The sequence below is a fragment of the Gymnodraco acuticeps genome, unplaced genomic scaffold (assembly GCF_902827175.1).
Source record: "Gymnodraco acuticeps unplaced genomic scaffold, fGymAcu1.1, whole genome shotgun sequence".
Lineage (NCBI taxonomy): Eukaryota > Metazoa > Chordata > Actinopteri > Perciformes > Bathydraconidae > Gymnodraco > Gymnodraco acuticeps.
Window position 1 is genome coordinate 7,679,758 of NW_022990271.1, and position 14,221 is coordinate 7,693,978.

The window sequence follows — 14,221 nt, forward strand, 5'->3', positions numbered from 1 at the left end:
TCTCTCAACGTGGATGTGAGAGTATTGTTTTGAACATTTAAAGGTATAATAGGGCAATATTAACGAAATGTAGAATAATGGCTTGCATTGCAAAATGTCATCAGTACGATATCATCATCAAGTTTCTCTTTTCCTTTGTGTTTCCAGGTATTGTCCAGTCACCTCATGCACTCCAGCCTCCCGGGACTCACCAGACTGGAGCAGATGTTCCTGGTGGCCTTGGCTGATACTGTTGCAACCACCAGTGCTGAGGTCACCAGCTCCACCGATCAGAAGTACACAGGTCAGCATATATGTTGGTTACCACATATATCTGTGATATGTACAGTCCATTTAATAACACAAAGTAAATATATCCCACTACACCAAGGTTTACTGGGGTTGGGGACTGCTGACCTCTTGTCTTTTTTTTATTGTCCACACAACTGTTTTTAAAAAAAAATCATTTTAGTTTTTGAGTTATTATATGTATGCCATTTTCATCTGTTAATATCCAGTTTTACATTCATGTGACATTCAACAATAGAGATCCCCGCTTTAACCTTTAGAAGTTTTCTCATGTGCAAGAATTTATTCTGTAGCAGTCCTTACGCTCTCACCTGACAGGGAGGAGGACAACGTACAAGACAACTATTATACTAAATATGTAAAATACGAGATGCAATTTCAGAGAAAAAGGGTAATCCCCACGCACACTTTTATTTAATTACATACATTTAGTAAAAAAAAGAGTATAATCCTGTTACAAGGACCTTTCTCAAGACATGTAAACAATACATTTTTGATTGTTGATATGTCTCGTATGTGCAGGAATCATCTTTTTTCTTTGAAATTAGATTGTTAGGGGGTTCATTCCCTGCACCACAAAGGAGACAAAGCAAGTGATCTGTATTTTGTGTTCAATTCTTTAGATCCACTATGCACTTATACTTGCAGATAAGCTTTGTTATGTAATTTTGCATTTTGGACGCCTTAATGTCTAGCAGTCCATTAATTGTTACCCTTGCTAAGAGATTGTATGAAAGTTGTCTAAGAGTTAGAGACATACAAGCAAAGTAACATTTTATTTCTCCTGTGTTTATAGATCAAATGAATCTCCAGCCATCAATGTTTTAATCACATAAACAACAATGCCTATACTGTTCCTCCTTTTCCTGTCTGTTTTATCCAATTTTCAGTCCTTTTTTTATTTAGTCTTTTCAGAGGTAGACATTAGCAGGTTGTTCCAGGCCTAAGTTGTTCCAGGGCTAAGTAAGCACAAAGAGGGTAAGATGGTTCAGGGACAATAGACATAGACTCTCACAGGATGCATGAACTGAAGTGATACTGGAGTTTCAAAGGGCTTTGCTTTGAGAATTTTAATAGAGTCTGTGGAATAACAATGACAAAAGCTGACAGCTCCCTGGTGTGGTGTTTGTGTAGGTGGCGAGGCTCTCGATGAGTGTGGACTGCGGTACCTGCTGGCCATGCGTCTTCACACCTGCCTGCTCACCTCCCTGCCCCCGCTCTACCGCATGCAGCTGCTCCATCAGGGTAAACCACACTGCTCATTACACTGCTGCTGTCACGCACATATTACATGTTGTTCTGTATGATACAATATACCACTAGTATGTCAAAGTTGGTGTTAATAGAATATATATCTCTGGTACATTTAATTTTGGGAATACACTTCAGACATCATGCTCTTTCCCTCCCTATCTACCTCTGGCAGGCCTGTCAACATGCCACTTTGCATGGGCCTTCCACTCAGAGGCGGAAGAAGAGCAGCTGAACATGATCCCAGCCATGCAGAGAGGAGACCCTCAGTGGTCTGAGCTCAGAGCTGTTGGAGCGGGGTGGTGGATACGCAACATTAACACCCTTCGGAAAATGGTGGAAAAGGTACCTTGACAGATAGATACACACAACATTGACAGCTTCTAAAACGATGAAAGTGATACATCAGATAAATAAAATATAGACTGCACAGGACAACATAGCTAACTGTGACATTTGAGACCACTTACAGAACGTTCTGCAGGTTGCGATGGATTGTCTACAAACATGTACACATGAGAATATAATACATCCTTTAAAATGATAACTGATACTGCGTCTGAGAGGGGTTGGTTTGTTCAAGTCTTTTTTTGTACTTTGTGGAGTTGTTCTACTGGATTCCGGAAACATGAAACCTAACAGTATAATGCAGTCAGTCAGAACATTGCCATTGGCCATTCACCAGCATGTCTCAACAAAATAAAGACAAATCAATAAAAGTTTTAGATGTAAAATAAAGCATTCAGATGAAGTGTTCCTGTCATCTGTAGGCCCCCTGTACTACTGACTGCAAAATGTAAAAGCAGTAACAGGTATTGTATCCGGAAAGAAGCATTCTCTACTAACCAGTGTGAAGTACATAGTTGTAAATCCACCTTAGATTATTGTAAAGAGCAATGCATATCAAAGCCTACACTACAGTAATTGTACATAGGTCTATAACAGTAGTTAAATAGGAGTAGCTAACAGGAGTGTTTTGATGTATTTGAAGTACATTTAACATCCTTACAGCAAATAAGGGACAGTGGGATTATTGATTTACGGTGTCGTTTGTGTGTTTTCAGATAGGTAAAGCTGCATTCCAGAGAAACAACGACCCTTTAGATGCTGCTCTGTTCTTCTTGGCCATGAAGAAAAAAGCTGTCCTATGGGGGCTCTTCAGGTAATGCATTGTTTCTGCGCACATTATTACAACTTCAATTGAGTTATTGTTTCATTTCAATAATGTTTCACACAAAACTTTTATGAGCTGGATGGTTTTATTCTTTCAGGTCTCAGCATGATGACAAGATGACTCAGTTCTTCAAGAACAACTTCAGTGAAGACCGCTGGCGAAAGGCAGCACTGAAAAATGCTTTCTCCCTGTTGGGAAAGCAGCGCTTTGAACAGTCCGCTGCCTTTTTCCTACTGGCTGGATCACTGAAAGACGCTATAGAGGTGTGAACACACGTGTGCAAACTCAAAAGCACACACAATACACAGACAGCTTTTCACTGTTGAGTCTGCTCCAAACTTTGCATAGCCTTGTTTTATGGAAATACAACAAAAAGTGTGTCTGTGTGAGCTGAGCCACTACATCCCTAAGAGTGTGGATATCTGTTAATAGAGAGTTGTTTATTTTGCAACCTTTAAATCACAAGAGAGAAGTCTAAATTACACTGATAAGACGCATAAAAGGCCCTCATAGTTTTCCTTGGTCTGGATATTCATATCACACAGTCATAATAAACAGATAATCAGGAAATAGAAGCATCAGCTCTTCTTCGGCTCCATTTATTTGTTGCAGTGGATTTAACGTTCCCAAAATCCCTTTGCTTTTAAGCCTACCTATTTAGATTTTCTTACAACAGCAGTTTTAACCAAGTCTTAACTCTCCTTTGCTCTTCCATGTTTTGTAGGTGTTGATGGAGAAGATGGAGGATATCCAGTTAGCCATGATCGTAGCAAGGCTGTATGAGGCTGACTTTGAGAATTCCTCCACCTGCCAAGGCCTCCTGCATGAGAAGGTCCTGGGCTGTAACAGGGACGGTAGTGGGTACCACTGTTCCAGGCTGCACCCCGACCCATTCCTCCGCAGCATAGCCTACTGGATCATGAAAGATTACACGCGAGCGCTGGACACACTGTTGGAACGAACCCCCAAAGAGGATGATGAGAACCCTGGTCAGTTGGCTGCTGAAATTACAGTATTAAACAGATCCACTCAAACCTTTTATTCTGATACTTTTCTGCTTGTAAGCTATGCTAAAGAGATGTTTCTTCTTCCTTTCTGTCATCCCTCTGTGTTAGATGTGATGGTGAAAGCTTGCAACCCGGTGGTGTTTAGTTTCTATAACTACCTGAGGACACACCCTTTGATCATCCGTCGACACTTAGCAATTCCAGATGGCACCGCAGTGACTGTGGGCCTCAGTGCTGAGAAGAGCAGCGCAATTGAGATCAACCTTATCGAGCGCAAACTGTTCTTCACTACTGCCAACGCACACTTCAAGGTGGGTTCATCAATAATTGGGTCACTCAATCTAACGCATTTTTTTGTTGTTGTAATCTTTCTCTGCTATTATGGTTGTTTTCAAGACGGATACATGTTTATTACAAATACATAAGAACATCTGCAAATGTTTTAGTAAAAAGTCAAAATCTTCTGTAGGTGGGCTGTCCAGTTCTGGCTCTGGAAGTGCTTTCCAAGATTCCCAAAGTTACTAAGAAATCTGGCTCTTCGCCTCAAAGCAAAGCTTCATCCAAAGCCAACGTAAACTCCACCCAACCTCTGGAGAATGGGACCCAGGGAGGCGTGGACTGGGGCTCCCCTGCACCACCAGCCGATGCCTGGGGGGGAAATGAGAGTGCAGGTGGGTTAGACTGGAACCAGCCTTTGGTCAAGATGGATGAAGATGACCTGAAGCTGGACTGGGGGGCGGACAAGGAAGATGATGAAGATGAGGATGATGACGGTTTGACCATGAAGAAGCCAGAGGCTGAGACTAAAGCGGTCGGAGGCTCAGAGAGTGGGGACACCAAACTGCAGAGAGCGGACTCACAGGTAGTAATAATATATATGGAATTCATTATAAGCCATACTTGAATGGTTAAAGGATATCATGATTATACTTACCCAAAACATTTAATATTCTCTACTTTAAGAATACTCTAAAAGAAAATGACAAAGAAATACATTTTGTTTTTCATAATTTGTCTTTATTTTATGAACTCAAGCTTGTCCCTCCTACAATAACAAACACAAAGACTGTTTGATTGTGTCATGTGAGGACATGTGATGGCCTTGGACAGTGTCTTTGCTGACTGGGATTCAGGGACATCGTCTTTTTCACAACCAGAATCTGTGCATTTAAATGAAACTATATTGGATTTTACATCTCAGACATAGGTAGCTGAACCGGCATAATGCTGGGCCAGGAGCTGTTGAAGTGTGTTAAAAGACCATACATGCATTAAGACCTCAATCTTTGCCCTAGGTACTGTATAACCCTGTAATCCATCTTAAAGTATTTTCCTGAAAGCTCCTTAATGGAATTAATTCTAAAACTTGGTTCATAAGAAAATATATATCTTCTTTAGGTCAGCCATTCTGCAGAGTGTGGCCCCCTTTTCTATAACTCTGTCATGTATCTCAGGTGGAGTCGGAGGTGGATGTCATAGCGGAGCAGCTGAAGTTCCGGGCCTGTCTGAAGATCCTGATGACAGAGCTGCGTACACTGGCCACAGGCTTCGAGGTGGATGGAGGGAAGCTCCGCTTTCAGCTCTACAGTTGGCTGGAGAAGGAGATAGCAGCCATGCATACGATCTGCAACTATAAGGTACAAATTGAAATAATTACAGGTACCACTTTACAATAAGACAACCCTTATAAAGGGTTTACAAATAGTTTGTAATTCATTTATTAATTAGGTTGTGAACACTTTATAAATCATTAATAAGCTTTTATAAGACATGAGATAAACAGGGCAACTGTGACCGGTTGCTTGTCAAATAGTGAGCCAACATTTATCTGTACTGCTATGCCTTATTATAAGTGTTAGTAACTCATAAATAAATGGTCATAAAGAGATGCCAAGAAACATCAAGATGGATGGGGGGGATTCAACTCGGTGAATAACAGATACCAAAGATGGTGGCTGATGAAGAAGACGAAGTAAGCTAGGTAGCCAATATAAAGCTCAGTCATCTTGCCAAATAGTGAGCCTGTGTTAGAACTGGTTTATAAATGGTTCTTAATGATTAATCAAGTGTTTACAACCTAATTCATAACCTAATTATAAACCCTTTATGAATCCTTTATAAGGGTAGTCTTATTGTAAAGTGGTACCGAATTACATATAGGCAACTTGATATTGGCTTGAACATAGATATTAGAAAACTGTATCTATCAACATTCTGTGAACACATAGGTGGAGGGTAAGGAGGAAGAGTTAGATGTGGAGCGCTGGAGAGAGCGAACAGCATCAGTGGACATACCAGACGACACCATAGATCGTACAGAGGCCGGGGCCTACGAGCGTCACCAGATGGAGCGCCGCCGCCTTCAGGCCAAGCAGCAGCACTCTGAGAGGCGTAAAGCCTGGCTGAGGAAGAACCAGGCCCTGCTGAGGGTGTTTCTTTCCTACTGTAGCCTTCATGGAGCCAAGGGAGGAGGAGTCACCTCTGTTCGCATGGAGCTTCTCTTCCTTCTGCAGGAGAGCCAGCAGGTACACAAACACCCACATCAACACATGTTATTGTCTTCACCTAGATTAATGTAAAGTGACCTATCTTTAACAGAAACAAATGTAATCTTGCTTCCCTCTGTAGGAGACTACAGTGAAGCAGCTGCAGTCTCCTCTGCCTCTGCCCACTACACTGCCTCTGCTCTCAGCCTGCATTGCTACCACCAAGACGGTCATAGCCAATCCAGTTCTCCACCTCAGCAACCACATTCACGACATCCTCCACACCGTCAACCTCTTGGAGACCCCGCCGCATCCTGACATCATAGATGAACGGGTCAGGGTTCAAATAAGAATCTGTCTTTTTTGTAGACTACATTTAGATCATGCAGTCTTTTTCACAGTTATCTGATGTTTGTTTTGCTGTTTAATAAGTTAAATGTGTCCGTCTTTCCTGTTCAGGTGAATACTTTGCACACGTTAGCAGCTTCTCTGTCTGCCTGCATCTATCAAGCACTGTGTGACAGCCACAGCTACAGGTAAAAGATGAATTACTGAAGGTTCCTTCTCACTGCTCCTTTTCCTTACTCAAAGACCCTGTCATTTCAAAATTAAAATAGTTGTTAAACATGTTGGGTTATTTGCTCTTGACAACACCCTGTCTGGTTGTGACAGGAGACACAACCAAGAGATAATCTTATTTTAGGAAAGAAAGCATATTTCTATGTTGTGTTAAAAATGTTGAACATACTGTATGTATATGCCTTGTATATACAGTATGTGACTTACGGTTAACCTTGCTGTTTTTGGCTTTGCAACAGCCAGTCGGAGGCCAACCAGTTTACAGGGATGGTGTACCAGGGCCTGTTGCTCAGTGAGAGGAAGCGACTCCGCACAGAAAGCATTGAAGAACATGTGACTCCCAACTCTGCTCCTGCACAGTGGCCAGGTAACAAAGTCCTTGCTTTACCTTTTTGGGGTTATTACATTACATGTTACAGTTACTTACATGTCACACATGCATTTCCAAACATTTGGTCTACCTATGTTGCAAATGTATTATCTTTTCGATTTACACACGGCATCTATTGCACGTCTGTCCGTCCTGGGAGAGGGATCCCTCCTCTGTTGCTCTCCCTGAGGTTTCTCCAATTTTTCCCTTTAAACTGTGGGTTTTTCTCCAGAAGTTTTTCCTTGTACGATGTGAGGGTCTAAGGCAGTGGCGGTTCTAGACCAATTTGACTGGGGGGGCCACTGGGGGGCCAGTTATTTTCTGAGGGGGGCACAATAAATGCAGGATGAAAAAGATAACTAGACAGTATGAAGTAATTGCGCATAAGAAAACAATGCAATACAGTTATTGGTATTTGTTTCAGTACACTTATTTATTTCAGATAGATCTTATAGTTATTACTGTTAGCTTCAGCTTAAATTATAGTGCAATGTTTGCACTAACACCATATTTATATAAAAATAAAGGCAATGAACAGTTACATCTCTACTTTACATAAGGGTGTCTGCACAATCTCACATTACAGCAACAAAATCCTGCGGTTTTTGGCAAACCGAGTACCAGAAAATATACATTTTTTTAAAAAAAAGTTCATTGTTAAGGAGGTCAGTGTTAGGGGGGCACTGGCCCCCCCCCCTGCCCCCCCTAGAACCGCCCCTGGTCTAAGGACAGAGGTTGTCGTATTGTCATACTGATATTCTGTACAAACTGTGAAGACCACTGAGACAAATGTAACATTTGTGATATTGGGCTATATAAATAAACATTGATTGATTGATTACTTGCTAGACGCTTTCATCCAAAGCAACTTACATACTCAATACTGTGGGCAATCCCCACAGGAGCAATTTGGGGTGAAGTGTCTTGCCCAGGGACACAACGACATGCTGACTGCAGTGGGGTTTGAACCTGTGCTCCCCTGATCCCACTAGTCCACTGCGCCACACGCCTTCCATTATTGAGTTATATTGAGTAACACTCTGTACAACAGGCATATTTAAAATAAACAACACAAATTCTGCAATCAGGGGATGGTTTTTCCTTTGCATGTTGGTCCTAATACTCTCAAGAACTGTTTTAATGAGATTGAAGGCAAGTTAAATAAGTGCCAGAATCTTCTCAAAATACATAGAAAGGATATGTGTGAGCATCAAAGACATGATTAAGAGAGAATATGAAAAGCAGAGGGAGAGGAAGGGCAGAGCAAAGCAGGCAGTCTGTGTTTATGCAGAGAGGCAGATGGTGTTCTATAATCGGAGCTTCATGGCCTCTGGGAAGGAAACGAAAAGACAGACTGATCACACCATCATGCAAATGTTTCATAAATGTGTTCTATATTTTGCAGAGATAGTGTCTTGCTCTGATGTAGACGTTTTTTTTTAACATGTTGATATTCTGAAAATGCCACGTTGTGTGCATGTGTGTCCTCTCTCTGCAGGTGTGTCGTCCCTGATTTCTCTGTTGACGTCTGCCAGAGAGGAGGGCCAGCCGCGGCTCAACGTGCTGCTGTGTGAAGGGGTCATGGCTGTCTATCTGGCACTGCTCATCCACGGCCTGGGCACTCACAGCAGCAATGAATTGTTCCGCCTGGCAGCACACCCGCTCAACAACCGCATGTGGGCTGCTGTGTTTGGGGGAGGGGCCAAACTCGTTATTAAGCCAAAGAGGCCTGAGGCCCCACCAGGTAGAGATATGATTTTATTCAGATTGTGATTACTACTACTAATACCTTTTGTCTCCATTATCACCGCCATTTGTCTTCTTCCCTAGTCTTCATATTCTGTCTCTGTCCTTATACTCTTTTCTTGTCCTCCTCTAATCCATGTGTTGACTTTCTACATCCTGACTTATCTCTGACCTGAGACAATGCTTCCATTCCTCAGACCTGTCTGCACAGTCCCATAAATACACCCAGTCCTCTCCTGTTGATGCTCCTAAGATGCTGCTGCTGCTGCTGTGTAGTGTCTTGTGCTAGTGTGTCCTCTGCCCTGTGTCCCAGTGCCAGCTGATTTTCAGGCAGCCAGGCCAGAGGACTCTCAAGAGGCAGGAAGACCTGAGCAGAGCAGCCTCACCCCTAACCCCACCCCCATCCCTACTGACACCCAGCGCCCCAAACGACCCCTTCCTCCCGTTTCAAGGGGAGAGGGGTGGGGCACTGTGGCACCAGCAACTAAGGCCAGCTGTGAGTAACTGGGCTGGTGGATTGCAGTGCTGGTTTGCGGGATTGCAGTGCATGGTTATTGTACAGGTTTGCACTGTTGCAGATGCTTGACTTACCCCACTCTCTCTCTCGCAGCTACTACTGAATGCCCATAATAAAAAAACACAGCTCACTAGTGCTACAAACACATTGTCATCTGTGTTCAGTGTTATGATAAGCCAACAGCTGTGTGTCTGTGTGTTTGTGTGTGTGTTTGTGTGTGTCCTGCATTGCATGTACATGTTGTAACGTCCTCTATGCTCATCTCATTGTGTCATTCCCTATTGTTCCATCAAAGCAACAGCTGGGCCTAGCAAGGAGTGTTCAGAGGCCAAGGCTGAGCAGCCGTCTCAGACTAAATCTGAATCTGAGATTAAACCAGGTACACCTTGAAAGGTTATTAGACATGCTACTGTAGGGCTGGAGCTGCCTCACTGTTTTGTCCCATTTCTAGCATTAGATGTTTAACAATAATGTGATTTGACTAGCGTTACTGTATGTAGTAGAGGTATTCACTAAATGATAGACTAATAGTAGCTTTTGTCTGCATCCGATTTCTAGATATGTCGAAATTGAGCCATTCTGAGTAGAGTCTGTGGACTGAACTTGACACTGTTCATTCATATTCATTAGGCTAAAGTAGTTTGTGCTCACATTGTATTTGTGGAGGAGGAAGACAAGGGCTGGCATTTACACTCAATATCACTGTAGAGACTGGGATAGCTCTCACCAAAGCCAAGAGCCTTTTGAAGAGTTGCTTAGGGGGATCTTAAATGTCAGCCTGTTGATACAAATCTCTTTCCAAGTGCTAAAACTCCCTTTTGAGTGCCCCTGTAAAATGACATGCATGTCTCAAACACTCAGCCATAAACAGATGTCCTTATCATGTTCCAATTAACATAATTAGAAAGAAAAAACAATCACCAATTTCATTGTGTTTGCCTCTCGAGTGCTGTGGGAACAACAAAAAAAGCTTAGCACATGACTGCGCAACAAATTTGCTATCGTTGTTTGATGTGTTTTTTGTGTTTTCTGTGCAAGGCACTTAATCAAATATTCACAGATTGGATTATGTAATGGTCTGTGTAGTATCCGTATGTCTAACTGCACTGTCTCTTCTGGTTTGTGTCTTGTCTTGTTTTGTCTGGTGAGATAGTCACCCTGGATAATGGGGCAGGTTTGTGCTCAATCTAGTGTGTCTTGACCTGTGCTTCGATCCTAAACGTTTGTACTTCTGCATTTTAATTTATTTTCCTACTGTATCTATTTTCTTTTGTGTGCTATGTCAAGATCAATTGGAGACAGTTTCGTTTTCAGACAGGCTTGATGTTAAACGTTTCTGATCCAATACAAAAAATAGAGAGACCACCTCCTCACAGGATGCTAACTGTCCGTTTTGTGTATGTGGTACAAAAGAATCCCACACAGGCCTGAATCTGTAAAAAAGAAACAGACACTTTTTCAGCCAGGACAAAGGAAAGGCCATGGACTTTTAAAGTGAAAGCCAACGGTTTGGATTGTTAGATATCAACTATCTTTCTGAGTAGGATTTTTCGGTTAGTGTTTGTCAACACAACATTCAAAGTTGCCCTCTACTCCTCAACTCAAAAAGTCTTAAGGTGTTCATCAAGGGATGATGGAAAACACCAGATTGAATTCTTGTTTTTAAGCGAGTTTTGTCTGTCTTTATCGAAGCTTTCTCTTAGATGCATGCTAACGATCTGGAACATGATCCCATCTTTTAAACGTTTCTCTAGAAATGTACTGAACAAAAATAAAAAGGGAAACACAGACAGAGGGCATATTTTCTTCTTTTACAGAAACCGTCACAGTGGGTCATAAAGGATCATTTAGACGTATTATGCCCATGGATGGATGTTTAAATACACATTGTTTTTAAATTAATCCTACTCATTGTGACTTTCATTTTTCATATTCCAGCTCTGTCGTGATTTAAAGTGTGTACTGCGCTCCAAAAAGGGTGTAATTCTCCTTCTCCAGATCAATTTCTTGACCTTCTTTTGGCTTTAAAATGATGCTGATTCTCAGCTTATCTTCATCATTCGTACGAAACTGCAGCATACTGCGATCTGCTGCAAATTGACCTTTTCAGAGTTTATTGTGTTTGAAAGATACCATCTCTTCGTTGTCCTCCTCCCCCAGTTGCTCCCCCTCAGCCCGCAGCGGAGGATGGGGACCGATACAGACGTAGGTTCAACATGAGGATGCTTGTTCCTGGACGCCCTGTGAAGGAGACGCCAGCAACCCCCCCTCCTGTGCCCACAGAGAGACCCGCCTACAGGGAGAAGTTCATTCCGCCCGAGCTGAGCATGTGGGACTACTTTGTGGCCAAGGTAATGCATATAATTCTACATATCGACTTATGAGACCTGTGACTCATACTCTACAAGTTATTTAAAAGTGATTCCGCATTCACTCTCTTGGCTATCTGCCCTATTCATTTGCCTTTTCTCTTTTCTCATTATCAGCCCTTCCTGCCGCTGTCAGACAGCAACGCTCTTTGTGACTCAGACGAAAGCGGTGGAGAAGACGACGATGAAGACGATGACGACGCATTTCTTTCTGACACTCAGATGACAGAGCACTCTGACCCTAACTCCTACAGGTAGGGCTCATCCTCTGTTGTTTCTCTGAGGCCTAATATGTATCCTTTGCTTTTTAAATTTAAACGTTCCGTTTGTCTGTCTGTGATATGTAGCTGGGCTCTGATCCGCCTGGTGATGGTGAAGCTGGCTCATCATAACGTCAAGAACTTCCTCCCACTCACAGGCCTCGACTTCACAGGTACACACTGAGCTTTGCTCCTAAAAAAATACTTAAATATGAAATACAGAAAAATGAGACTTTAATATGTTACTATGTTATGTATAAATAGAAACATTGATAAGCCAATGATTGTGTTTGTGTCACAGACCTGCCGGTCACCTCCCCTCTCAGCAACGCTGTGTTGAAGACTTTAGAGAATTGGGAGCAGCTACTGCTCGAGCGAATGAACAAGTTTGACGCCCCGCCTCCCAACTACATCAACACTTTCCCTACTGACCTCAGTGCAGGAGGGGGCCCCGCCATACTCCGACACAAGGCCATGCTGGAACCAGACAACACACCCTTCAAGTGAGCATTAAATCATATGCATTTACAAAAATATAATCATGAGTACACACACTAGGGCTGCGTACGCTAACGTTTTAACAACAACACATACATTATGTGTTGTTAACACTTCACGTCCTTTACTTTAGCAACAATTAATCTACTGAAATACTAACACAAACTAAGTCATGCTTGATAACGACTTTAGTGCAGCTCAGGAGCCTAGATGATGTACCCAAGATGAAGATTTACTGACATCTCACAAGTAATTTACGTGACAACCGCACACGTGGTTCATATCAAATTATAAAGAAAAAGCGATACAAAACAATATTAAAAATGTTTTACTTCATTTCACCTTTTCATATCAATAATACTCAGTGACACATTGCATGTTGTGTATACTGTATCATATTGTATGACATGAGACCCTTTAGTGGATACACTTATATGTAACCTAATTATTTTTGTCCCTATATCTTTCTCAGGACAAAGAACCATCAGTCCTTTCCAGCTCGACGTCTTTGGCACTTCCTGGTCAAACAGGAAGTTCTTCAGGAGACTTTGATTCGTTACATCTTCACTAAGAAAAGGAAGCAGAGTGAGGTGAGCAGCCCACATGCTTATAAAAAAACGTCTGCTTGTATGGTTTTGTTTCACAAGTCATGTTAGTTAATATTAACACCATATTGTTGTTTTTTTTACTTTTTTACTTTACTTTTTCACCTCCCCATGAGATACCAAGGAGTTTACCCATGTATCTCAATCCTTCATATTACCATTATCATTGCTTTTTCTCCTTCATCTTAAATCAAGTCTGGAACTATTTCTTATTATCTAATCTGGCATTACAGACTGCTACAAAATCCTGGGATTAAGGTCCCGGATGCTACATTTCTTATTATTACAAAACCAGATGACTTTAAATCAAAGTGAATCTGTTAGATCTGTAGTGCATTTCTCCATTATTCATGCTACATGCCTGTAGCTCCATGCTACTTAGGTGGTCTATGTTTAGAGTTCCATTTTATCCCTGTGTATACATTAAAGATCCTGTCAACATTTTTATATTTTCTTTTCATTCCATGTTTCATTTGTATGTGTTTGTGCATGTGTTTTGTGTTGTGCCGTGTTGGTGTGTGTGTCGTTTAGTCTGTAGAGAACCATATGGACCGTATAAGCCCAAACTGCATAGCAGGAGCTGGCCGTCCCTATAAGGTAGTATCACTTACTGCAGCAGCTCAGGCCCTGCCTCTGTCCTTCTGTCTGTCTGTTACAGTCACTGTACAGCCAAGCTTGAAGGAGCAATAATCTAAAATAATGATGGTGCACTCTTTGCACAGGGTTAGCATGTTGTGGTTGGAAGTAGCACCAGACTGGGTGAAGCTCTTGATGTCTCCTCCCCAGCTTGGCCTGATAGTGACTGCTCTGGCAATTCTCTAAGTCTATCAAATCTAACGTCTTATCTTTCACTCTCACAGGGGCACCTGTGAACTTTCACTCACAGAACCTCACATCCAATCCCCACTGTTAACACTTCCCTGTGTTCCTCACTCCGTTTTCCAAACTCAATCTGCTGGCTCAAATGAAAAAAGAACCTTAAGAGATTTGACTCACTAACTTGCATGCTCACTGTCAGGGCTGTGTAAAGCTCGCTAACTGTTGAAGGTGTTGTCACCGGGGATCCTTGAT

The 14,221-nt window shown here is 42.1% G+C and overlaps 1 protein-coding gene across 12 annotated transcripts in view; it reads left to right on the forward strand.

The window, feature by feature from the left end:
• Window positions 1-14,221, forward strand: part of dmxl2 (Dmx-like 2) — a 38,559-nt gene that overhangs the window by 18,968 nt on the left and 5,370 nt on the right. For 5 of the 12 annotated variants that reach the window (XM_034221258.1, XM_034221260.1, XM_034221259.1 and 2 more), the window contains 22 exons: window positions 148-283; window positions 1,423-1,533; window positions 1,715-1,884; window positions 2,604-2,701; window positions 2,811-2,976; window positions 3,438-3,702; window positions 3,829-4,031; window positions 4,190-4,582; window positions 5,175-5,357; window positions 5,949-6,245; window positions 6,349-6,540; window positions 6,666-6,742; window positions 7,025-7,152; window positions 8,654-8,899; window positions 9,215-9,397; window positions 9,714-9,797; window positions 11,579-11,769; window positions 11,905-12,041; window positions 12,135-12,220; window positions 12,349-12,550; window positions 13,018-13,135; window positions 13,682-13,747. In XM_034221258.1, coding sequence (XP_034077149.1) covers window positions 148-283; window positions 1,423-1,533; window positions 1,715-1,884; window positions 2,604-2,701; window positions 2,811-2,976; window positions 3,438-3,702; window positions 3,829-4,031; window positions 4,190-4,582; window positions 5,175-5,357; window positions 5,949-6,245; window positions 6,349-6,540; window positions 6,666-6,742; window positions 7,025-7,152; window positions 8,654-8,899; window positions 9,215-9,397; window positions 9,714-9,797; window positions 11,579-11,769; window positions 11,905-12,041; window positions 12,135-12,220; window positions 12,349-12,550; window positions 13,018-13,135; window positions 13,682-13,747 — 3,732 coding nt within the window. The remainder of the gene's footprint in view (window positions 1-147; window positions 284-1,422; window positions 1,534-1,714; window positions 1,885-2,603; window positions 2,702-2,810; window positions 2,977-3,437; window positions 3,703-3,828; window positions 4,032-4,189; window positions 4,583-5,174; window positions 5,358-5,948; window positions 6,246-6,348; window positions 6,541-6,665; window positions 6,743-7,024; window positions 7,153-8,653; window positions 8,900-9,214; window positions 9,398-9,713; window positions 9,798-11,578; window positions 11,770-11,904; window positions 12,042-12,134; window positions 12,221-12,348; window positions 12,551-13,017; window positions 13,136-13,681; window positions 13,748-14,221) is intronic. The other 7 variants (XM_034221263.1, XM_034221269.1, XM_034221268.1 and 4 more) reach the window with 4 other exon arrangements.